General features: G+C 32.4%; 4 protein-coding genes and 1 long non-coding RNA gene across 7 annotated transcripts; 3 read left to right on the top strand and 2 right to left on the bottom strand.

The window, feature by feature from the left end:
* Positions 1-25: 25 nt before the first annotated feature.
* On the bottom strand, positions 26-1,768 carry Zpr1 (zinc finger protein Zpr1). Its single transcript, XM_066733388.1, has 3 exons — positions 1,423-1,768; positions 680-1,352; positions 26-602 (listed from the first exon to the last, which is right to left on the bottom strand). Exons 1-3 carry the CDS (start codon positions 1,540-1,542, stop codon positions 67-69), a joined length of 1,329 nt encoding a protein of 442 aa, XP_066589485.1. The 5' UTR covers positions 1,543-1,768; the 3' UTR covers positions 26-66.
* Positions 1,769-1,906: 138 nt separating this feature from the next.
* LOC136777225 (uncharacterized) lies at positions 1,907-4,177 on the top strand. The gene is made up of 3 exons (XR_010823223.1): positions 1,907-2,250; positions 2,316-2,882; positions 3,560-4,177. It is a non-coding gene; the product is annotated as an uncharacterized lncRNA (long non-coding RNA).
* A 138-nt stretch (positions 4,178-4,315) lies between these two features.
* LOC136777221 (putative leucine-rich repeat-containing protein DDB_G0290503) lies at positions 4,316-10,895 on the bottom strand. Of its 2 annotated transcripts, XM_066733387.1 has the most exons (10): positions 10,756-10,895; positions 8,192-8,291; positions 7,898-8,117; positions 6,812-7,105; positions 6,039-6,232; positions 5,815-5,970; positions 5,454-5,742; positions 5,255-5,383; positions 4,780-5,023; positions 4,316-4,556 (listed from the first exon to the last, which is right to left on the bottom strand). In XM_066733387.1, exons 2-10 carry the CDS (start codon positions 8,260-8,262, stop codon positions 4,540-4,542), a joined length of 1,614 nt encoding a protein of 537 aa, XP_066589484.1. In that variant the 5' UTR covers positions 8,263-8,291; positions 10,756-10,895; the 3' UTR covers positions 4,316-4,539. The 2 variants fall into 2 exon arrangements, with proteins under 2 accessions (XP_066589484.1, XP_066589483.1); XM_066733386.1 differs by lacking the exon at positions 10,756-10,895 and adding an exon at positions 9,992-10,024 and having other exon boundaries at positions 4,316-5,023.
* Positions 10,896-11,260: 365 nt separating this feature from the next.
* LOC136777224 (zinc finger CCHC domain-containing protein 17-like) lies at positions 11,261-16,407 on the top strand. 2 transcript variants are annotated; one of them, XM_066733390.1, is made up of 3 exons: positions 11,261-11,536; positions 11,621-12,014; positions 13,879-16,407. In XM_066733390.1, the coding sequence occupies exons 1-3, from the start codon at positions 11,420-11,422 to the stop codon at positions 13,947-13,949; spliced, it is 582 nt and encodes a 193-aa protein (XP_066589487.1). In that variant the 5' UTR covers positions 11,261-11,419; the 3' UTR covers positions 13,950-16,407. The 2 variants fall into 2 exon arrangements, with proteins under 2 accessions (XP_066589487.1, XP_066589486.1); XM_066733389.1 differs by having other exon boundaries at positions 11,263-11,536; positions 11,621-16,407.
* Positions 16,408-19,011: 2,604 nt separating this feature from the next.
* Positions 19,012-20,415, top strand: LOC136777122 (E3 SUMO-protein ligase ZBED1-like). The gene is made up of 4 exons (XM_066733195.1): positions 19,012-19,015; positions 19,072-19,269; positions 19,364-19,869; positions 20,116-20,415. Exons 1-4 carry the CDS (start codon positions 19,012-19,014, stop codon positions 20,413-20,415), a joined length of 1,008 nt encoding a protein of 335 aa, XP_066589292.1.
* The last annotated feature ends 4,928 nt before the right edge of the window (positions 20,416-25,343 follow it).

The raw sequence follows: 25,343 nt of genomic DNA, 5'->3' as shown, positions 1-25,343 counted from the left end.
TTAATTTACAAGAAAAACAAAAATATATCCTTTATAAGATTTTATTTTAACATATGCATAAAATTGCTAATAATTGTCAACTTTCATATCATTAATTCCAAGCTCTTCATTGTCCTCAAAGGTTCTTTTATACTTAGTTATTTTTAAACGATCGTCAGTGCCGTCATCACTCAAACTTTGTATATAGCTGTTACCTGCAGGATCATCTAATACTAAAGTTACTGCTTGTTTACCTTCTAGTATATCAGTTAAATTATTAATAAGATCCTCCATTCTTTTCTTTGTTTCTGGATCATTGCTGTCACCAGTAAAAGCAGTTGATGAAGATAATTGATCTCTAGTTGCCATTATGATCCCTTCTACAGTAGTAAATCTACCTCCTAAAGTTGTTGGCCCAACTTGTAACTCCAGTGATGGTATTTCCATTCTACAGGTATCAGATTTTAACAAATCACGACTAAAATCTTCCTTTCCAGCAACTTTAATTTCTATTTTTATTCCTAATGGCTCTATACCACTTCCACTTTTAACTTCATTCGTCCTATGACCACAAGCCTCACAACAGGTAGCCATAATAACAACTTTCTTGAAATGTGGAATATCTATTTTTGTAATTGGACAAATAGGAGTTTTAAACATATGAGCTTTCATAAAAAATAATATTACAAGACAAACATACCAGTCATTTTCATGTTAGTTTCACAAACTGCATTACATTCAGGACAATTAGTTGTAAATGATAAAACTTCACCATCTATTTTTTCTAAACTATAATCCTCCTCAGCTATTGGTTTTAACAGTCCATCTTGATTCTCTTGATAAATTCCTAATAGTTGATCCTGCTCCTTTGACCTTTTAAAATATTTTACTTTACAATTATTATCTTTAAGTGGGGCATTTGGATTTTCAACATTACAATTTCCTGATATATCTTCAAAAATTATGGTAAAAGATTCATGTAAGTTTATGAGACTCTTCAATTTCTGTATAAAACGTTCAATTAAAATTTTGACCTCTGGTTCTTCTTTTTCTCTGCGTGGCTGGTCCATTTTCAATCCATTGACACTACGATTTATAATACCTTCTACTGTAGTTATTTCTCCTTTTTGAGATTCACCAGGAATTTCAAAATCCAAGTGTGGGATAGTTACTTTTGTATGATCAGATTTTACAACTTGTCGATTTAAATCATTTTGTGTTGTTACCTGCAGAACTATTTTTATTCCTTTGTCAGCAATTTTACCACCACTTTGTATTTCATTGTTTTGATAGTTACAATGCTCACAATGGAAAGACATTACTATAACATCTTTAAAGTAGGGTATTTTAGTTAATAGTAATTTGGTAACTCCCTGAATTAAAGTATTTTTATTATTATATTTGAAAATAACTAATAAATATGAATAAAAAGAATCATCTCACATTTTCACCACAGTTCATACAAAGACTTTCTATTACTGTTGCTTCAGAAGTTGGATCGTCAGCTGTTAAATCGCGAAATATTGGTGTGCTGCGATTTTCAGCACTATTTACTTCTTCCATGTTGAGTGTTAATGTACTAATCAGTACTAATACTGCTACTGCTAACAGTCACTATTAGGCCGTGTTCCAGAATTCACTGCCAGTACTGCGGATATCGTTATATCTTTGTCAAGAATGAAGCATTGAAAGAAGACAGAAGGATATTCCGCAGTACTGCCAATGAATTTTGAAACACGATCTTAGTCACTAACAGCTGAAATCAGCTGGAGCCTGGAGTGGCCTGGACTGCCTGGAGGCTCTGGAAATGCTGGAATAGGGGGAATAGGTATATGTACATACTGTACGCAATGGCCGCGGGTAATAAATAAGCAAGGGATCGATCTGCGATCATCTGCAAAATCTAATGAAGTATCGATATTTGAACTCGATATATACGGTATATCGGAACGTTTAGAATCGATACTTCAATACATTAGAATAAGGCTAATAAGTATCGATACCAAGAAATATCGAGTAAGTACTTCGATCCAATTAATTTTCAATCGCGGATTTTGGATGGCCCGGCCGGCCCGGCTGCGCCCGGCTACGGGGCGCTGATTGAGACGATTGAGTGATTGCTAGTATTATTGATGTATATGTATACAAAAACTGTAGCGAAAACCGTGGAAATCGTGAAAACCTTGCAGCATTCAGAAATTCACATTATTGCGTTTAATGTTGCTTTTGTGTCAGTGATATGAACGCTTATTATTTTGTCAATCAAAAGAAGTATGTAGATATTATTGCTAAGAATATTGTAAAAAATCTTCATTAAATTTAATTGTTTGTTTTAGATATGAGCTGCTTGGCACATATGATTGTAATAGCTTAGTATTGAAAGGTTCAATACCTTTGTTACTGACAGGTCGAAAGATTATGGACAAATACAAGGAGTATGTACTTTACAATTATGTTGAATCTCATCCTCAACTTAGAATCCATCCTTCCTTAAGTTGCTAAATAATAGTACGCTCTAAAAAAATGAATTACTAAGAGAGACTTGTGCTTTTCTTGTAAAATAATATTTTTGTATATGTTTGGTTTTATTCTATTAAATTTGTTGTGAATCATTAAAGTAACAAAATTAATGAAACATTACAGTTTTCATTATGGTATAGATTATCATGCATCCACAGGTTATAGTAGAATAAAAAAGTAAATGAATAAATGCCCTGATGATTCTAAGAAACCTAATTATGTTAGTGTTCATAACAAAGATGCAAGTATTTTTATAGTTTATGCCATGAAATATTCAGCAATGTAAAGTGATAACTGTTTCTATAATTGCAATGTGTTCATAATGCCACTTTTATATAAAGAAAAATGAAGGATGAAAACATATGCAACGTTTTAAGGCAGTGGTGTGTAGAAATCTATTACTCACAGGTTTAAAAAAAAAAACTTAAAATAAACACATTTCTGCTTAATACATGATTAAATAATGCTGCATTATTAAATAGTAGTTCACACAGATTGTAAAATAAAATGTTCAACATTTATATTTGCATTGGATGTCACTTTATTACCTTCATTCATATTCTTTCACATTTCTTGAACTTAATTTTTCTACAGAAAATTTTTATTTTAAATTTTGATGAGCAATTTAATTGTGATATAATATGCAAATTCATTGTTTTGTTCTTTTAATTTATCTGTAGAAATGAATAAAATACCAATTTTTTATTATGTAACTAATCATAATTTAATTCAAAGAAACAGACTTGTATGTTGATGATTATTTAAAAAATAGAAATATTGAATTGTAGACTATATTTGAACGATTAAAATAACTCATAAAGAATTAAAATCAAATGAAATATAAATATTTTTAATAGAAAAATGGAAGTTCAGAAAAAAATTTTTAAAAATGCAGATAATAAAATAGCATCCAATGCAAATATAATAATTAAATATTTTGTTTTATATTCTGTTTGAACTATTATATACTATTTCAACATTATTTAATCATCTATATAACAAAAGATTGTTTATTTTAGCCTTAAACACGTTTGATTAATACAGCAGATTTTTGTGTTAGAGCTATGGTAATTGTAAGTATGACTTCTATTGGAAGTGCCTTTGTGATTGGAAAAGACATGGAAGTGATTGCTATGAGTTGTCAAGGTACACCGAAAATCCTAAAACTAAGTCTGACAGTACTGACATTGTTGATCATGAAGCTTTAAACAAATGCCTATATTATTATGAAAAGGTGAGTATATATGCAGACATTATTATCCATTTGATTTTTAAAATGCCCAAACTACTAAAATAACCAGTACTGGTGGAGAATCATAGTAGATCTTAAAAACTGGAAGGAGAATTGTTAATAGTTTTTAAGTAACGTGTGGGTAAAAAACTAATGAGTGCTAGTGAAATGTGGATTAACTGGCAGTATTTATACATAGCTGAATAATTTTTGGCATATTGCCAGCATAACTTGCAATACACTTAGTCATATGCATATTACATGGAATCTGGATCAAAAAAAGAATTGATATAGCTTTAATAATATTTGTTTCAATTTAACTTTTAACAAATAGTACAAGGACTGTTGATATTTATATCTTACAAAAGTGCAAAATTGATTTTGTTGTATATGTTATACTGTAAAATATTTTTGTGTAAATTTGAACTTAATATTTATATATTCAGCTTAAAATATTTTATCTTAAAAATTATAATAACCTAGTCTAGAGAATAAAATGGTAATACAATTAAATAATTATTACTACAGAAGTTTTGTGTTTTAATATAATAATCTAAGAGGTGTTAGATTAATAATAATTCTTAGTAAGTTTAATAATATTATGATTTACTTTTTTGGTAATAATAAATCTTATACTTACAAAAAATTACTTAAAATATTGTACACACTGGTGTGTTTATGAAATGAAACAATGTTCAAGTATATGTATGGACGGTTAGTACAAGTCATTAAAAATGAAGGATTTGCTGCAATATATAATGCGATAAATGATCCTGGTTGAAACCTTCTTTTAAAAAAAATTGCATCAGTTATTTGACAGTCACAACTGAAACAAGTATTTTTCAAGAAATGAAATGTACTTAGCTGTTACTATTATATAAATAATAAATTGTCCTTTATAACAAATTTAACGTAACATTTCTGAGGGTTAAAACTTATTTGCAGACAATAAAATTTTAATAAATTTTGGCAGAATAATTTCATTGGCTATTTCTAGAAATTAGTCTTAAGATTAACAGTTCTATCATACATCTAGTGAAGGCCCTTACCATCTGGCTTCTTAATTTCAGGTTCATTAATATCTTGATAGTTTTGAGAAACTGGATGTGGTCCTGGATTACTTAAATCATATGCCTTTTCTTGAACTTCTTTAAATGAAGCTTTAATATTATCCAAAGCAGTTCCTAAACCACTTTTAATTTGATTAAATTCTTGCGTTACTAATGAAAGCCGTCCTAATAGATAATTTAAGTTTGTGTCCACTTCTGACATGCGTTTTGTAATTTCACCAACCTGGACATTTTATATTATATTAATATATTAGCAAAGTTAATCTACATAAATCATAGACAAGCTAATGTATAATACAATTTACATATTAATTCGTATATAGTACAAATGCAAAAGAGCAGGTGTTTTCACATCTTTAAAATATCATTGATAAACAGCCACTTTGTTATATATCACAGATGTTTCAAAGATACGAAAATGTCCGTTTTTTTGCATTTGTGCTACAGGGATTACCTTGCTTTCCATTCCATCCATTGTAGATGTTGTACCATTTACATAAGCTTCATTTTGTTTGTTAAGATTATCCAACGCTTTTGCGCTTTCTGTCATTTGTTGATACATTATATTAATTTGTCTCCAAACCTATAAATCATCAATTTTAACCAATCACCTTGCTCTCACTTTTATTATAAAACGGATTATGGTATTTTACCTGATTCATTTCATGCTCCATTTTTGTTGTCAAATTAGCTAATGCGCCATTCTGGTTATCCATAATATCATTAGAAATTCCATCAAATCTTTGATTTAAAGTTTGATTGATATTTGTTCCTTGAGCTTTTACTAAATCTCCAACTTCTAATAAAATTTGATGTACTCCATATTCTACTCTTTTCTTTGTGTCTAAAACATGGTCAGCCATTGACACCATTACTGATTGGCCTTTCCCAAGGTCATTTAATTCTTGATTAACCCGATCTGCATTATTTGCCAGATCCATTCTAAAAATTATTTTGCAATTACAGTTTAGTGTAATATTTCGTGAATTATACGTAGATTCTACCACTACATACCTCAAAGCTCCAATATTATCCTTGGTTTCTTCCGTGCCTTCAATCATTTTCTTTTGTAAACCATTAACACCTTGGGCAACTGCATCTTGCAAAGTATGTTTAGCTTCTTGCAAAAGCATTTGTGTCTCATTGTGCAGTGTGTTAACTTCGTTTATTCTATTTAATTTTTGCAAATATTAATGATTAAAATTTAAATATATATATCGTGAAATTATTGTATTTACCTTGGTAATTCCTTTATGTAATTGGAGGTAGCTTCCATCATTTCCTGTACATGTTGTAGAGTTCTTGTTTGCTCTTCTATGGCAGGACCCATGTTATACCTTTGATCCCGAGGCTCCTCCACATTAACTTGAGCTTGATTAATTTTATCTATCAAAGTACTGAAGTCATTAATTTTACTACCAAGATCGTGTACCTGCAAGTATAACAATTAGTATACATTTTTCTGCAGGATTCGTCACTTAAAACTTCCCAGGACACAAATGGAAAATGTTCATCTTTGTATATGACTATAAAAGATATTACATTTTTACATAGGGACTTTGCAAAACATCTTAATATTCAATTTAAGAAAGTCCTTATGCATAATTTAATTTTGATAACTGTCATATATACGGAGATAAACTTTTTCTACATGCATGCGTTAAAACGTTTTATGTGGAGGAACTTGTATACTATAATATAAACCCATTAATGCACAGATAAATAATTTTGGTTACCCAAATAATCTACAATTTTAAAAAAGAGAACATCGAAAAATCTTGTTTTATGTTTTAAATTTGAAAGAAAAACCAGTGAAAATTTACATTTTAATACCTTCTAAATATAGCTGTAGCGTGAAGAACGAACCCGAAAACACTTGATAGACCCATTGCCAATAAGAATCAATATTAATTTTAATCAAACATCTTTACTCTGATTCACAACAAGATCTTGCGTTGTTCAAGCAATTAATGGGTGAATTTTCTATTTTTCTTTTAAATTAAATACTCACGTCAGAAGCTAGTTTTTGCATTTTATCGCTTTGGGAAGCTGTTGCACTCTTCAAAATTTCAGAAGTATTTTTCAAGTCATCCTCAACCTTTGATATTTGTTTTTGCACTACTAGATCATTATCATGCAATTTATTTAAAAGTTCAGAAGTATTGTCGTTGGATGCGTTTTCTTGATTTTTGGCTATGTTATTTACTTTAATTTCAACGTCTGATAACCAGCCTTCAAGTCGATTCTCAAGATCTTCTAACGTATCTACAGTTTTCTGCATTTGTATTCTTTCTCTCTCGTCTCTCTGTACCATAGATTTTAAAAAAATACTTAGGCCAATTAATTCCTTTGTATTGACATACTAGTTAGGATTAGCAGGCCAAGAAAATGCTTAGTTGCAATAATTTTTTTCTCAAATTATTAATTATGTAATTACAAACAATATTATTTTTTATTTAACTTATACATCTATAAATTGTTGACAAAACTTCTGTCATTCGATATTATTTTATCAGCGCTATTTTTAAGAAGCGCGCAAGTAAAGGCAGGAAAAATATTTCTCGATGGCCGACATTGAGTCTCAGGTACGATAAGTCTGAAATAGAAATACCGAGTGGCACATCTTAAAGTACAAATGTAATGCTAGAGCAATTCATCACAATTAACCAGAAAAACTGAAAAAAGAAAATAGAAAGGAATTAAAGAAACGTGCGCAAAATCTTATCTTTTTTCCTATTATTCTTCATTTCTTTATAATTATTTTCTATATTTTCTAGCTAATTATGGCGAATTGCTCTGGTATTATGTCTACTTTAAGATGTGCAACTTGTGGTTTTTCTATTTCAGACTTACCGAACCTGATACTCGCTTTCGACCATCGGGGAACAGTTTCTTGGTCTTTATTTGCATACTTTTTAAAACTAACACTAATAAAAAAAATATTTTGTTAATTATTTATAAATATAAAAGTTCAATAAAGGGAGAACTGTTTAAAATTATCTAATAAAATATCTGAGGAACAAATTGTTGCAATTAGATGCTTTTTCAGCATGCTAATTCTACTTGGTATCTTAATTGAAGGGAAAATTCAACTTACTTGAGCAATTAGTTGCTCAATCCCAGCTATTCGATCATCCAATTTTGATAGCTCAGTTTTCAACGAATCTATCGCAGTGACACGTTTTGTAAGTATAGCAATGGTTTTTTTCAATTGCTCTCCTAATTGCCTCTCTCGTACTTCATGCCTTTCCAGCTTTTCAGTATTTTCTCTCATCATATGCACTAAGCTAAGCATTGCATCTTTAATATCTTCGTGACTGTAAAATTTGTAAATTTAATTAATTAAAATTGTTTAAAAACTGACGTAAAAGTAACGAATACTTCAACTTACGTAATCTCCCTTGCATAGGAAATTGTAGTATGGGAACAAAGTAAAATCAGTAATGCAAAGATGAGCTTCATTATTAGTTATTTCCACACGGAAGAATTATCTGCAATTGTATATATTGTTTTAAAATATGAATCGGTGTTAAATAAAAGATTTTGTTTTCCCAAAATATAAAAAGATAGCTTTTTTTTTAATAAAGAATAAAAAACCTTTCTTGAATAATTAATTGAATACATTGCTATTGAGATAAGAAAGTATAGGTCATGATGATGACCCTGTGACGAACAAGGATCATCATTGTCGCAAAATTATCGCCAGTAATTAAAACACTTGCTATGCTCTTCTTAGAAAATAAAAACCAACGAATGTTAAGGCTGCCATTTTGCGAGACATATTATTTGGTTTATTATTTGTTCCATGTTGAATTTAAATGTGTATAATTTTATTATTATGTTGTTTTATTCACTCCTATCATTAGTGTTGCTAATAATAGAATTTTAATATTAAATGCATAATATTATATGATTTGTTTGAGAAATCTGAAAAATAATTTATTTAAAGAAGATTCTATCTTAGCTATAATTAGAAAACAGATGCACATTAAACATCTGTTGGAACAACTTAAGTTACAGCCATGTGGTTTGTACAGGGAAAAGGAAACATATGCTTTAAAAGCTTATATTTCTTTCAAGAGTTAAGGTTTGTCCATTGTTAGATGCTAGTATATATCATCAATTTTTCAATAAAGAATTTGTATTATACTCAGTTTCTTCACTGTATAAAATGTACAGCAATCACGTATAAATGTATTCAATAAATTAAATATCAAAAGAAAATTTTCTTTTTATAATTTAATGCATATTATTATTCAATTATTTCGAGAATTATTGAGCTTTAAAAGTATAATAACACTAAAAGCATTTTAAAAATATACCGCAGATCCCAATCACCCTGTTTCCAACATGGAAGGGTATTTCGCATTTGACTTTGCGTTTCAAAGAAAACTATCGGCAATCTTTCAACCGATTTTTCATAGTATGCAGAAAGATTATTAACAGTCTTCCGCAATGCAAACTTTTCAAGTTCGGATAATTTTCCACGTCGGAAAGAGAGAGATAGAATAGTCGGGATGTGCAGCATATTTTTAAAATGCTACTAGGGAAGAGGCTGTAATTGATAAAAATTTAAGGAAAAAATATTAAATTATTGAGATTTAAATTATATTTCTTATATTATATCAATCATTAATGGTTTTAATCGAATTTATGTAATGTATTCTAAATAGTAATTTTTTAGGCCTTTTTTCTATTTAGAATACTGAAATTTAAGCTGATAGGTTTAAAGGGAATTGTTTCTCAGTAATGTATTAATAAATATAGGTTAGCATATAAAGGCATTATTGCTTCGTATTTCATAGAATAGATCTGCTATGAGGAAGAAGACTGGAGGTCTAGGAATGCTAAAAGTATAATAATCACTTATTCAAAATGTCATTCCATTGAAGTTAATTTTACATTTATGCAATTTCAAATAATTCCTAAACTGCTCTAATTTTATTTTTATAATAATTCAATATGATTTCTGAGGGTTTATAAGATAAGAAAAATGATTGTATGTATTGTCTTATTCTTATAAGAAGTATAAAAAATCTCATTTTTGTTGATGTAGTATTAATTTTAAAAGAAGCGTCTAAAAGAATAAACTAACCCTAGTAGATTAGTTTATTTTTTAAAGATAATATATATATATGGTATAGGCATCAATATGGAGTTAATACTTTAAAAATGCGGCTCTATTACCAACCTTCTAATTCGTAGTTTTTGGACAAATTTAGGTTCGATAAATTAGATATTTTGGCGGTACTTAATAAATGTAAATTTTGAATTTAGATAGTATTTATTTTATTAACTTTCTGTGTAATAAATGTTTAACCCCTTTCAGCAATTAGTAAAACTGTAGCTTAATCTCCTTATAATTGAAGTGGAAGAATTTCTCTATTTTTCAAAGCAATTTCTTACGACGATGTGAGAATTTGGTAGATATTTATTACTAGGTTTTAGCCAATTACTGCAGGGAAGAAATTTATCCTATTATCGGATTTAATTTATCGACCGTGAAAGGTATCTTGGATAAACGGATTACAATTATTTACCGTATAAATAAGGTGTTAAATAACTTTAAAAATATAAAAAAAGTAACGATATTAAATACTTTATATATACATAATTATATTACAGTCATATTATAGTAGAAGTACAGTAGAGTAATCGTATTACCAAATCCGTCACCGAAAAAGCACAGTGAACTTAAATTAGTTTTAGATTATTGGATAAATTTAATTGATGCGCGTTCTGTTTTTTAATTACTTGAATCTATTTTATAATTTGATTGACTCGATGTATAAAAATTCATTAATAGAAGGAGGCTTTCCGAAGATAGAATATATTCTATCTTTGTTTGGATAAAATGGAAGTACAATTGTTGCAGAAGAGAAGAGAGGAAAGAGGTTGAGATGTTTGTGTTGAGGGCGCAGAAGCGAATGATGATTTTTATAATTTAAAACATACCTGAGGTCAGCTAAAATTGTAAATATATATCGTTAACTGTTTTCCTTGCACGCTGATTAATTAAAGATAACTCGGCGGTTGTTTTCTTTCTCGTAGCACGAAGAGAACTGATTACAGTACCATTGGTTAACTCCGCTTTCGGCCTTTTAAAAAACTGTAACTTAGGATCCATCATTTAGCGCTGCTCAGTGGCCGGATTTCTAACTAACCTCACCGATATCAATAATATCTTCTTTTTCAAATGAAATAAGGTCCATTATATCCTCCTTTGAAAGTACATTTTTCGTTTTTACTCGGTAACAACTACGTCAATTTAAAATTAATTGTCGTCTTGCTTAATTACTGTTCACTGGATCGCAATTGACCAGGTCTAAAAATTGTTAGTTAGATCCACGAACGACCTAACCGAGGCTCCATAAGCTGCATTGCATTCCATTTGAGTTCCAATGCTCCGACTCCAACTGTATAATATGTGTCGGTATACAATTCATATACACGGTGTCCCTCTAATGGTGGCAATGGTGGTATATTGCCAACAGCTTTAATATCGTAGGCTATTTACGCTGTTGAGGGCTGAGGCTGTTGTAAACTTCAACTGTTTCGATGGTTGACGAAATAAAGTCTTCGTACAAAACACTGTTTTTAGTCATATAAAATAGTAGCAATGACTGCATGTGAGTTGAATAAAATATTCTTAGGCCAGGTAGTGTCGGTGCAGGATTATGGCGCTTTTATCAGAATCCCGGAATGTTCACAACAGGGCTTAGTGCATAAATCACAGGTAATAAAGTTATAATTCTTTCAATTAGCATTCGATTATTTTACTTAAATTGTCGTACTAAATGTAAGTAATTCCTTTCTACAGATTAGTAATTCTCACATAGATAAAGTAGCAGACATTTTGCAAAAGCATGACAAGATTTGGTGTAAAATCATATCGATAGACGATCAAGGAAAAATTGGTCTGTCCATGAAATATGTAAATCAAGGAAATGGACAAGATTTGGATCCTAATGGAGTTTCCTTACAAATGGATTTGCAGAGGAAAAAATCAGTTGTTACGCATAGCAAGAAAGTTATTAAGTTTGAGGCTATATTGAATACTACATGCAAGAAGTGTGGCACACATGGGCATTTATCTACCGATTGTTTTATGGCTCCTGGTGGGAAGAAATATGAGCTGATTCCAGAAATTCAAGAAACTAAAGAAGATCCACAGGAGGAGCTTCAAACTGATGAGACCATGGAAAAACGAAAAAGTAAGAAGTTCAAAAAACAAAAATCATCTAAAAGAAAAAGGTCAGATTCTGAAGAAAGTTCCTCGGATCTCCATAATAGAATAAAGAAAAAGAAGAAAAAACATTCAAAAGATAAGAAAAAAAGAAAAAAAATATAAGACAAAATAGCTTACTAATTTTGGTTTGACAAGATTTTAAAAAGACTTGGATTTTATTTTCTTTGTCTAGAGCTTGATACTTTGTACTTATCGGTGTTAAGTATCTGGATGTAGGTCAGATCCACATTTTCAGCTAATAGGTCTGCTGCCAAATTAAAATATTGATATTTGCAGTATAGCAGTGATAAAGTGGCAAAAGTTTCCAGCAGAAATGGAGTTTATTGCAAAGAAAATTGCAATTTTTTAAAACCAAAATTTGTAAGCTGGGTATCCATATTCTTCAATGCCTCTTTATGTAAAGTAACCGCATCTAGTTCTTTGAAATACAACGGTGTATCTATCAGTACTTCTGTGGCTGTTTGAACTAAAAGTGAATTAACATAAAGGTTTTTTGGAATATGCTTTACAAGTTTTTTATTAAATTCTCATACAGATTTTCTATAAGCATATCAACAATGTTGCAACAGGTATTCATTCTATTGCTGCTTTTAGTTTAAAAGTTTCTTGTAAAGTCAATTAACGTATTTCCTACACTTTGAAATTCTATCTGGTTGATAGTTATATTAATGATTTGTTCTAGATGTTCTTATATTCCTTGTTGAATAGTATCAGGTGCAGTTGAAAGAAAGAAATTTTACTAAACCATGTATGCTTTTGAATAATTTTGCTTTTTTTACCTATATGTTTTCAAGCATCTTAAGATGCTCTTAATTTTTAACAGTAGAGCTATATTGTAGGACAAATGGCATTTAAATTCTACAATCTGTAGAGCATTGGTAATATTTTTGATAGCTTATTGATACTGCTCAATCTCAAAAGATTGCTAACGAATGAGTCAATATACTACATTATGAGAAATTAATTTGTTCACCAGTCAGTTAATTTTACTTGGTAATTTTTTTTATCCAAATCTGTATACCACAGCACTATATGGCACAAAAATAATTCTATTTCCTAGAATGCATTGAAGTCATGCTTTTTTATAGTCATGTTAGAACTATTTCAGCTTACAGATTACAAAAATATATTCTAAATTAATTTCATATATTTTCTGCTTTTGGAAAGTTGAATTGTGGACAGGTATAATTTCTGCTTGTTCTATACTGTGTCCTATAGAGTGTAAAGTTAAAGACTGTCATGCACATAAAATATCAGAAGGTAGAGATAAAGAAGTTGAAATATAGAAGTATTTCAATATTTAATTGCATTAATTTATGTAATTAATGTGAAGACCACAGATATGTACAAAAGGATAATATAGCCTTTTTTGAAACTTAAAATAAAGAATAGATTTCTGCTAAATATTTGGAGCCACAACAGCCAATCCTATACAAGAATTGTCCTCTGTAAAGTTCCTTCACAATTTTTGTTTCAAAGAAGATTTGAATTGAAAGGAAGAAGAACATAAATAAAAAAAAATCATAGGCAATGTAATTTATTAGTATTAACTATTATTTTAGTTAATGGTAGAAACTTAAACCAACAAGCTGTTAAGGAGACTGAATAAACATTGTTGTTAAATAAGTCATTTTACAAGATAAAAATGATAGGTTTTGCTTAAAAGTAAATGTCTATGTCACTTCAATTTAACAGATTTAGTTCTGTTTCACTTGTCTGGTGTTAAATCGTAAGGCATTGATACATCTTTTAAAGAGTATATTGTTCTTTTGGTTGGATGCATTACATTTAATAGTATTTAAAATTACAAGTTAATTTTATTTTTGCAGCATCCAGTTCACAAAGCTCTTCAACTTTCCTAGTGAATATATTCAACCCTAATCTGTTAAGGATTTTCTGATGCTTCATTAACCGTGGATGTGTGATATACTAGTAATTTTTAGCATAATACAGGAGACAATCAGATAAGTATTTGAAGCTACAAGGTGCGAGGTGGAAGAATGCATTCCTTTGTTAAATTATTTGCTGATTTTTTATTTAAGGAAAGATTGGAAAATTAAAGGACCAACTAACAATTACTCTACAAAGCATTTATGATCATTGATAATTATGAAGAATAGCTTATGGATAATGTAACCCATCACATATCCTTAGATATTTGTTACACCAGTTTTTATACATAGGTAAATTCTGTTACTTTTAATATAGACAGATACGTATTTGATGGCATTTTACATTGAAAGCAAAGCTCCTTATTCTATGGCTCTTTATCTTATTTTCATAGGTTTTTATGATAATTACAGCATTTCAATGGGAGTATTAGAGCAATTGAATAAGTACATTTATCGCCATTAAACTTTGATCAGTAAAATTTTTATTCATTTTCAACTGTTTAAAAGGCTAAGTATGTCAATTTTTTGTGGGATACCTTGTATACACATACAGATATGTGGAGCTATGGATAAATGATGATTGCTTTATTTGTATATAAGATATATTTCATAGTTATCATTGATCATGAATATTTTGTACAGTATTTGTTAATTGTTTCTTTGATTTCCCAATCCTTCCTTAAATAGAAATTCAGTATCTAATTTAACTACAAAAATATTCTTTTGTCTTATGGTTTTAAATACTTATCTGGGAGTCTTCCTACATATGCTTATGTTAAAAATGATCGGAATATCACATATCCATGGTCAAACAAAGCACGAGAAAATACTTAACAGATCGTAGTTGATTATGCCACTATGAGAGCTGAAGAGCTAAAGAGCTTTGATTTTTATTTTGTATATATAAAATTAAAATATTTCTATGTTTAAACTTTTCTGTCTTTATTTTTTGATGTTTAATGCATGTAGCAGCCTTTAAATTTGCGCGCTACAGAGGATATAGGTGTAGTAAACCGGTCATTCCAACACATACTATACATACATATATACTTATATATATATATATATATATATATATTAAGTAGGCAAATCAAACGGAAACGGCAAATTTTAAATTAAAACAATTTTGGCGGGGTACACTTTGCTTACCATGCCATATGATTTTACAACATTATTATTATAATTATCGTTCATTTTTGCTATTCAAGCATAAGTCACACGTAACCACCGCAAAGCGTTAAAGCATTAATTGTAAAATAGAAAGAGTTCAAATTCGATTTAAGACCGTATATCCTGGCAATAAGCGAACTTTCATAGTTTCGAACAAATTGATAAAATACAGGGTCATTTGGTGTTTCATTCAATTATAATCTTACTCTTAAAGTTCTTGAAACTTTACTTCTCTCATGTACGATTTGTAATTAACGAACAGTGTAAGAGGAATCATTACCAATTGGCTCTTTGATCTATTCTTATGCGTGATATTTACAGAGTTTTGTACACACTTTACATTCTGTGTGATTTTTCTATATCGTCGAACTAAATGTTTTCTTAAGACTGTAAATATGATATATCACTCGCCGGATAGGCATGTAAGAATCTTTTACTGTTAGATTTAAATTATTTATCTTTGGACTTATATATTGTTATTTTAATTTCTCTTTTATTAATTACTCCGAAAGAAAGACTTAATGTTACGATAATGCTGATCATGGCAAATCACGCTAAGATGCCTAAAAAGGCCGGATCTTGCCACAGATAAATATGCATTATATTATAAATAAATAAATACAAATATGTATGTGAAATAAACATAAATCTATAATATTGAAACGTATTCGCTGTAAACTAAATGTATTCTACTGCCCGTGCTAACATTAAATGAAATTATTTACTGAAAAATTTCAGAAAGTATATTTGCTAGGATTAAGCAGTAGTGTGTATTAAAGATATTTATATATATAAATGCATATATTATATATAAAAAAAACTAGTTTAACCCGCCAATAGGCGCGTGCTTTTTTTTTACGTAGATAGGCGCGTGGGGTGCCACGGACACCCCATTTGTTTTTCGTTATTAGACGTAAAATATTTACAAATACAGATTTATTTTTCAATAAATATCATCTATGCGAAGTTCCCTTTGGTATACAATAGCAATTGCATTTCTTTACATTATTTGTATTAATTAAACGCTAATATTTTTAAGTGACTGCACAAATTTTTCGCTACGTTACCAATAGATTTCTATTCTTGGGGTGTTCTGAACACCCCGCGCGCCCATTGCCGGGTTAATATGGAAGAGAGTACTTTAGTTTCCCGCGAATGATATTATTTTCCTGTTGCTATAAGATATGAATTTCACAAGCTTCTAAAAATATAATTTTATTATAACATTTACTTTTCATTGTGATATATTTATGTAAATAATTACATTTAAAAAAGCTCACTGTATTATTCTTTAGATTCCCTCAGACACTTACCTATTCGTCAAATAATCGAAAAAGTATTTTTTACACAAAAAATTATACAGAAAAATGTTTGCTTGTAATTATTCTATCTATTGAAATTATTAAAAATCAATTACATTATTACAATGATAATCGTGTATGAGACATTTATGAATATTATTTGAATAGTTTATGGTCAAGTATCCTGTATTTTTAATTGATTATGTAATATAAACGCATTCAATTTTATTCAGAAAATGAATAACTCCGTCTAGCTCGGCAGAAATAAATAAAATCTATAACCACGCTTTAATATATATATATATATATGTTGCAAAATTGGGTCTGTTACGAATTTATCTTTATTAAATTTACGATAAGCAAGCAACTTGCACATAACTGAGAATATATATTGATCTGAATTTTATAGGGACCGTGCACATCAACACAATGATAGAGAAGTGTCAATGTGTAACTATATACGTGTAAATAAATTACACCCAAAAACTGCGAAAATTGACCGTCAGCTTATGTTGATAGTATGCATATACACCAATACACATTCTCATCTCACTATTATTGTGTTGTTGTGCACGGTCTCTATAAAGGTGATAATATAAATCAAAAAGAACTAAAAAAGAAAGAAAGAAAGAAAGAATGAAGAGGAAATGTCAACGCAGTTGAAAAGGTAATGTAGTGTATTCGAAGGTTCAGGATGCCATTGATAAAATCCTTAGTTCCTTCCTATTCCTAATTCATAATTATTAAGCTGGCTTTGGAGTCATCAATCACATTTAAAAAATCGTGTCCTCCAAGTTTAAAAAATTGCAAAATGCTATTGGCTACTTTACGAGATACAATAAATATGTATTCAGTTATGTAAACTCTCTAGTAAACAGACTGGTAGCCGACAATTTTTATTTTATCAGTAAATATCTTATTAATTGATTCTCTCCTTTCTGTTTTAATTTTTTAGTTGTTTATATTCTACAAAATAAAATATATAAGATTGAATCGGGAAAATGGCAAAATATCCTTCACCCTCTCCCCAACTTATCTCTTCGACACTAGAAAGTCTGACGCATCAATTTCGAAATTCGTGTGTAAGATTTATAAATATAGAGAGCAAGAAAATGACATTGAACAAAGTCTGTGTTCATTTGTAGAATTCCATTAAGCTTCCAAATGTATGAGTTTACGTTATAAAAGTGGAGCAATATTATTTCTTCTTTTTCCTTGGCTTTTCTTGAGGTGCGGGTAGATTCTCAGTTTTTCTTTTAGACGCAGGTTTGGTACCGATGCTACCGCCCTTTTTCCACCTTTCCTGCCTTTCTCCCTCTCCTTTAATTTACTGATTCTCTCGTTCTATAAGAGTGATGAAGGTGTTGCATCTGCGCTGGAACTATGATATTTAACTGCAATTTAAAAACATGTCTATACTTTATTGCGAAATCCTGGAATATTACAAATAAGTTAAAAAGCATAGTTTTCTGACACTTGCCGTACTCTTATAAAATTTTTATAAATATTGCTGGAAAGTACGGAAGAAATGATATACAATTAAAAAAAAATCATCCATCTACGACATTTGGTTATGTAGAAATAAATTTTTTAATTAAGTTGTTTAATATCTCCAGCGCGCCTCCTCCACTTTCACGCGCTACCCCCACCACCGCGCCACGTAGCGAGGAGATCACTACCACCGAGCGCGTAATTTCCAACAGGTTCTTCTTCGTTGCAAACAAGAAAAATTGAATGAAAGATTCAGAAAAAAATTTAGGTGCTAGGGTGATATGTGCATTACTACTGTGCCAAATTTCAGGTCGAAAGGTCAAATACTTTCGACGTAGTGCGCCATGAAGTAAAATTTGATGATCTTAGCTTCTACTGCTCCAATCGCAATGATTTTTTTTTTAAAATTCATGGTTTTTTATAAACATTACAATGCATATTATTCCAATTGTTAAAATCCAATAGTTGCTGAAATACGGACGATAGCAACGGGTTTTTTCAATTAAAAAATGCTTTGTTTATTAATGAAATAGTTGCTCTTTATACTGATTGTTAATAATGTTAATACCAATTTTTTGCAATTAGTTTCATTAATTTACGACCGCCAGGAAAAAATTGGCAGCTACTTAAAGTTTTGACATAAATAATTTTGCAATAGGCCGCCATTTTTAGATATAAAAAAATGGCTTTTATAGCTAATTCTACTAACTAAAAGACACCTTCTAGTGAACTTTTAGTAGCAATCAAGCATTTGTTATATGGTTTTTCACTACTTAAACTTTTCTCCACTTCCTGTACTTCATTAATAATTTTACAAATAAACAAAACAAATTGATTTTTTAAACCCCGCCTATCTTTTTGAAAATTTAATTACGAACAAGTTTTAGTTGACACATGTTTTGATACGATTAATAATAAGCTAGTTATTTAAGTTAAACCAGAAAGAAACGCATTTTTCAACATTTTTTTGAAATAATAATAACCTTCCCGACCTCCTTCGTATTAGAGACTTTAGGAGCTCTTTAAGAACGTTCTAAACTATACATAAAAAAATTAAAATTCTCTATGGCACGAAGTGGAAATTCAAATGCTATTTCTCCCGACTATAATGTGTTTTATTCTAAATGGATTTCAAACTCTATTGAATGTTAATTATTTTAAATCTTAGATGGTGGAGAAATAGCAATGCAGTTAACAAACGCAATAATTTTTATGATTGCTAAGGACAATTGCCCTTTAAACATAGTAGAAAAAGAAGGATTTCAGAAGTTGATTAAAATTGCTGCTCCACTGTATGCTATGTCAAGTAGGAAGTGTATTACGAAACTCATTGAAGACAAATATACTGCGCTAGTTTCAATTGTATGTACGTAATAAACTATCGTGTGTTGATTACATTTCACTAACCACGGATATATGGACTGATACAATAAACATTAAGAGATATTTAGGTGTTACAGTACATTTTGTTTCGGAAAATTCATTAAAAAGCGTAACTTTGGGAGTAATGCCATTATCAGAACGTCACACAGCTAACAATATCGGCATATGGCTTCTAGAGTTGCTTGAAACTTGGCAAATTAAAAATGAAAGTGTCGTTGTAATAGTATCTGTTAATGCTTCAAACATGACAAAAGCTATTAAAGATACGTTTGGTGAAAGCAGATTCTTATCCTGCTTTGCTCATTCTTTAAATTTAGTAGCTATGCAATTAATAGTGGATAAAGTGGTGAAAGAAATATTAGACAAAATTAAAACTATAGTAACATATTTTAAACATTCTGTGATCGCAACTGACCATCTGAGGAAAAATAGTGAATTAAAGCTTATTCAAAGTGTTTCAACTAGATGGAATTCTACATATTATATGTTAGAACGCTTTATGGAATTATCACTTATTATTGGGTTTATAATGTTAGATATTCCTGAATCTCCTCCAATGTTGTCTGCAACAGAATTACAAGTTGTAAGAGAATTTATAAAGGTTTTACGTCCGCTTGAGCGGTCTACCAAAAAATATGTGCCGAAAATTATATAACTGCTAGTAAAGTAATACCGATTGTTAATTGCTTACACAATGATTTAAATACCCACAAAGCACCAAATGTTTTAAAGACAACTTTTAGGTGTCTTTTAGTCAATTAGATGACCAAAAGATGTCTATAAGACCACTTTTAGTCAAGTGTGCTGTATGGGTAATTTTTAAATGCAGACAGCAATGGGCGAAAAGATGCGTTGTTTACTAATTACGACTTTGGAAGAGCGATTTAAACAAATAAAAAACAAAAATATATTATCTATTGCTACTATACTTGATCCTAGGTTTAAGTTATTACATTTCAAAGATCAATTAGCTTTGTCTTCAACGATATCATATATAAAAAATGAGTTGCGACTAACTAAACTATTAGATACTTCTGAAAACAATTGTCTTGATCTTAATGCTGTTGATTTAGATGATAACGATATATGGTCTCATCATAAAAGATTATTAGCCGCTGAGAATAAATAAATCGAAGGGTAGTGTTCTGAATCTGATTCTATGCCTAAGTCACTACAGCATTATTTAAATTTTGCTTCATCCAGCTTAGAAGTTGATCCAATTGCCTTTTGGAATAACACTTTTGGAACTGCTTATCCGCACTTGAGAGAGTTAACGTCACGTGTTACCTTTCAATAATAGCAACATCTGTACCGGCGGAAAGAATTTTTTCAAAAGTCGGTAATATACTAACAGAGTCCAGAAATCGATTATCGCCTAAACATTTAGATCAATTGTTATTCCTGAATTCGTTGACAGATGAACTATTTTATTAGAAACTTAGTTTTCACAATTTCAGTTGCTGTGATAATTATGATCAACTCTATGAGTAAGAGTATATGAAATAATCCTTTAAAATTACTATTAATTTTAGTAAAATTTATTATTTATAAATCATTTACCACAAATAATCATTAAAAAAACAGTACTAATTGTGAGTTTAATATTTAAAAACCATAAAAGTTGTAAACAATATTTGTAACATTTTCATACTTTTGCAAAAAAATACATTTTTCCATACAAAATTACAAAACAGAAACTTAAATTTATTTATTAAGAGTTATTTAGATTTGTTGACTGCCTCTTCTGCATTTCCACTTATATAAATAATAATAATTTAATTGAATCCCGCGGCAATACTTCGATACCCAATAATTATTGGTATCGATACTTGTCGTTTCGATATATCGGGGTATCGATTCTGAAGGTTCTGATACGGTATCGAATCTAGTATCGATATTTTACTAAGTATATCGTCCCTAGTATCGATACTTTTTGAAAATATCGCTATCACTACTACGCACGCAGTCTAAGCTAGTAGCAGCCAGAGCATCAAGAATAGTTATACCTTGTAACATCCTTTTCCCTTGGGAGCACATATTATAGCAATAACGCTCCTCATAAGATAGTGGAGAGGGGGACAACCTCATGCGTGTTAACCCAACGCGCACCCCCACTCCGATGGTCAGAGAGTCCAGCCCTAGGTTAAGAACGTAGCGACTAATTTTCAATTCATTCATTCATTTTACTTCTTTTAACGAGGTCATACTTTTATTTTAATCGATTGTTACTTTTCCTTTTGTACTACTTGTATATCGTAGCATAATTATCATTTCGTAACTAATTGTAATCAATTTTCGTATTTTCAATAATTATATTATTTTAATATCTTCCAAGTACAATCAGTGTGTATTATTCTCTCCGCATTTCCACTTCCCATCGATCACGAAGAGGCGCATCCAGACGAAAAGGTAAAAATCTCAGCATCATTCCGCACCACGAACGAATCGAATCGCGACCGGTCCCGGGCAAACTAGTCCAACGTATAGTGCCCGAAACGGATTATTCACGAACGAGCCGATCTTACATATTGAAATCCGTCCACGCGAACCGGGACGTTACAAAATTGGTGTCAGAAGTGGGATACCGCGATTCGATAATCAATTAAATAATAAGCGAAATAATGTCGAATGGTAAAGGCTTGACTCAGGTCCATTTTGACCAGTTACAAGCAGAATTAGTAAATAGTAACCATAGGATTAGAGAATTAGAGTCGGAATTGGAGAAGAGAAAGAGCGGGCTGTCGCAAGACGAGGTCGAACTGTTGCGAAGCGAAAGACAGAGCAGGGATAAAAGGATACGGGAACTAGAAAACAGGGTTGAAGTGTTAACCGCAGAGCGAGGAAATCCTGAAGAAATGGAAGAACTTCGGGCGAAAATTGACAGGCTAGAGAAGGAAATCGGGGAAAGAGATAGGCGGGAAGAAGATCAGGAAGCCACTATAAGCAGACTCAGAACTCTCATTGTACAGAACGACCGTGAGCGCGCCGCCGAGTATAACGGAGATAGGGGCGACAGAATAGATAGAGAAAGAACGCCTTTTAGTGTAAACTCCCAAGATCCGTATTTGAGCCCGTACAAAGCTATCAAGCTCGTAACTCCCTTCGATGGGAAAAGCAGCGCACTTCGAAAACTCCTGATGAGTTGCCGACGTATCAAGGCACAGGTCGCCCCCGAAATGCACGGAGCTTTCGTGGAATTGTTGGCGAACGACCTACAGGGAGCGGCGGGAAAAGTTACGTTAGGAACTCGATTCGATTCGTACGAAGAGTATGAGTATCACCTTAAAAGGCTATTCGGCATAAACAAGTCGGTGAATCGGTGCTTAGGAGAATTAGTATCATGAAACAACAACCTCGTGAAAATCTATTCGACTATATAGGCCGCTTTAAATTAATCTCCACCGCGCTAATAGAAGGGGTAGAAGACGAATGGCAGGGCTCGCCACCGGTAGGCATTACGCGGAAACACGAAGACGATATCTTAAAGTCATTCGTTGACGGCCTACGGGACGATTTACATTTGAGAGTACGAATGTCCCGCTACAGAGATTTAAAGGAAGCAATTTCCAACGCCGTAGAGATAGACCGTGATTTACAATCGGGAAAAGGATCGGGAAACGCCGACCAACGGCAAACAGCAACACCCCCTCAGACCGGGAGGAATAACCAGAACCCTTCACCACCTGAGGCTCGGGAAATATGTCGTTACTGTAAAAATCAGGGTCACGATATATCGGTCTGTAGGAAGCTCGCCTATAGAAAAGCCACGCATGGTCTCAACCCCCATACCGTCCCTTTTACGCCTAATCCGTCGAGTAATCCGACTAATCATAATAATAGGCCGAACCTCGCAAATCAGAATAACCAAGCATGGAATGATTCTAATAACCCGCGATATAACCCCCCACACCCTTCCACGGGAAACAACCGGCAATACCCTGTGCGGTTCATGCAATCGGACCAACCAATCCTCGAAACAAACCAAAGTCCAATAAACGAGTATCAACACCCCCCACAACCATCAGAACGATACCCGAATGAAAACGTTCACAACTACGCGAACAATTATAATAATAATAACGAGCCTCAACCTGGTCATTTTTTAGACCAAGATCTGCCAGAACTCCCGCCGAATCAGAATTAAAAATTGCCACTATTAGATTAAACCGCTATAAACACCGTAGTGTCGAATGCATAACAAATTCACTAACAAACACGACGGAGTTTCTATTAGACACGGGGGCCCAGGTGAACGTTATAAAACTCCATAAGGTACCGGATCATGCACTCGATAATTCCGAAATCTTATCATTGACAGGGATCACGGAGGGAAAATTAGTCACTCTAGGCTCGGTTAAATTAAACCTATTCGGAACATCTGCCAAGTTTCACGTAGTTCCAGACTCTTTCCCTATTAAACATGACGGAATCCTCGGGGACGAATTCTTTGCACACAATGAGGTGCAAATCAACTACGATGGAAAATGCTTGAAGATGAACGGCATTACTATACCGTTTAAGATTCCGGAATTAATCTCGCTGCCTGCTAGGACATGCAGCCCCTTTAAATTTCGAACAGGCAAAAGTGTGATATGGAGCGTCAACTGTTGGAGATCACATTGTCGACCGCTGCCTCTAACCCCACCGATTTCGCGTACACACTTATGAAAGGACCGGGATACACTGCGGATCCAGCAGGGGAAGTAATCTACGTTATAAAATGCATCCCTGTGCGAGTGGAGATTCGGGAGACATTGGAGTGTTTCCTAGAACTCCCAGTAACCTACCTCAACGAATCGTATTTCGTGGCCCCCCGACCAAGGATTTTAAAGAGGTATGGCACTAAGAGATATTGCTCCAGCGTCTTACCAACACGCCATTTGACTGAACATGGATGGGTGCGCCTGTTACCAAAAGCTCTGGATGTAAGCGCTCCCGAAAAATTGAAACCGAAAACTCGACTTACCTGGAAATACCTATCACCTGGGAATCTTGCCACTTCCGGTATATACAGCCAGAGTGACATCGACCGGCTGCGAGACCATATCATGTTCTCGGCCGAAAGACCAGCCTTAACTAATAACGTCATCAGGAGTTTCTCGGGACGTCCATCTATGGAGGAGGGTATATCTATACACCATCTATTAGACGAAACAGCACTGGAAAAAATTACCCAAACCACCATGGGAAAAATCTGGATGGGGATGACCACTTTCGGGACCACTAGTGCCGGGCTATTGGGAATATACATGGTATACGTCGTGATAAAGATGACCCTTGATACCCTGTTGCATGGTTACGCCTTGCACGCAGCCTATGGATGGGGAATTCACCTAGTGGGGGCATGTTGGAACTCGCTAACCAACTTGCTGTTGCACCAAGCTGTTGCGAGGAGACGGAATCCTGAACCCGAGGCCAGAAGGGGAGACAACGAAGCGGAGAGAACCGAAGAGGCAGCTCCCGAAGGATCACGCTCCAACACCGAACCGACATTGTATCCTACTTTACATAGATCACAAAGGTCCTTGGACCTCCGCAGGGACGATCTCGATGGGCAAAATAGCGCCCAAAACCCCTATCCTCCCAGTGCACCGAATAATCATAGCTCGATATTCCTAGACCTCACTAGAGCTTAATCACGTCACACTAACGACTGCTGACATTACTAACCACCCTTTATTTTAGTTTCCCTTCCAGATTTCTATAATTTTCCATCGCAGTACAATCATGGACAACGAGCAATTCTACATCAAAGGGGCAGCCAAGGTATACTGTACGAGGGGAGCCCGCATTGTATTAGACGGAGACATTGCCAGCCCGGGGCTTATTTGTCACCGGTGTTTCGATAACAAGGATCCGGAGGTGAACCAACTATACCACGCGCGGGAATACATACAGATTTCGAGAGCCACCCCTACAGAGAAGATAAAGTGCTTCGAGTGCAAAGGGAAGATATACACCAGCTACCCCCGATGCCCGAGTTGTCTCATGTGTTTCATAGTAGACAATTGGTGCAATAACTGTATGGTCCAAGACCCTCAATACAGTTTCCACAAA

Source organism: Prorops nasuta, unplaced genomic scaffold (genome assembly GCF_024137725.1).
Source record: "Prorops nasuta isolate Cenicafe-Biocafe unplaced genomic scaffold, Cenicafe_Pnas_1.2 PNAS00010, whole genome shotgun sequence".
NCBI lineage: Eukaryota > Metazoa > Arthropoda > Insecta > Hymenoptera > Bethylidae > Prorops > Prorops nasuta.
The sequence above is the reverse complement of the archived record's forward strand: the minus strand, read 5'-3'. Positions and strand labels throughout refer to the sequence as shown.

Excerpts from the sequence above, each read along its gene's own strand:
- Zpr1 (XM_066733388.1), bottom strand. The coding sequence starts at position 1,542 with ATGGAAGAAGTAAATAGTGCTGAAAATCGCAGCACACCAATATTTCGC. Across the intron at positions 1,353-1,422 it reads GTATGAACTGTGGTGAAAAT|GGAGTTACCAAATTACTATT; the intron begins GTGAGATGATTC and ends ACTTTAATTCAG. Across the intron at positions 603-679 it reads AACTAACATGAAAATGACTG|ATATTCCACATTTCAAGAAA; the intron begins GTATGTTTGTCT and ends TTACAAAAATAG.
- LOC136777221 (XM_066733387.1), bottom strand. The coding sequence starts at position 8,262 with ATGAAGCTCATCTTTGCATTACTGATTTTACTTTGTTCCCATACTACA. Across the intron at positions 8,118-8,191 it reads TCCTATGCAAGGGAGATTAC|TCACGAAGATATTAAAGATG; the intron begins GTAAGTTGAAGT and ends CAAATTTTACAG. Across the intron at positions 5,743-5,814 it reads GATAATATTGGAGCTTTGAG|AATGGATCTGGCAAATAATG; the intron begins GTATGTAGTGGT and ends AATAATTTTTAG.
- LOC136777224 (XM_066733389.1), top strand. The coding sequence starts at position 11,420 with ATGACTGCATGTGAGTTGAATAAAATATTCTTAGGCCAGGTAGTGTCG. Across the intron at positions 11,537-11,620 it reads GCTTAGTGCATAAATCACAG|ATTAGTAATTCTCACATAGA; the intron begins GTAATAAAGTTA and ends TCCTTTCTACAG.
- LOC136777122 (XM_066733195.1), top strand. Across the intron at positions 19,270-19,363 it reads TGCGCTAGTTTCAATTGTAT|TACATTTTGTTTCGGAAAAT; the intron begins GTACGTAATAAA and ends TAGGTGTTACAG. Across the intron at positions 19,870-20,115 it reads CTGCAACAGAATTACAAGTT|ACAGCAATGGGCGAAAAGAT; the intron begins GTAAGAGAATTT and ends TTTTAAATGCAG.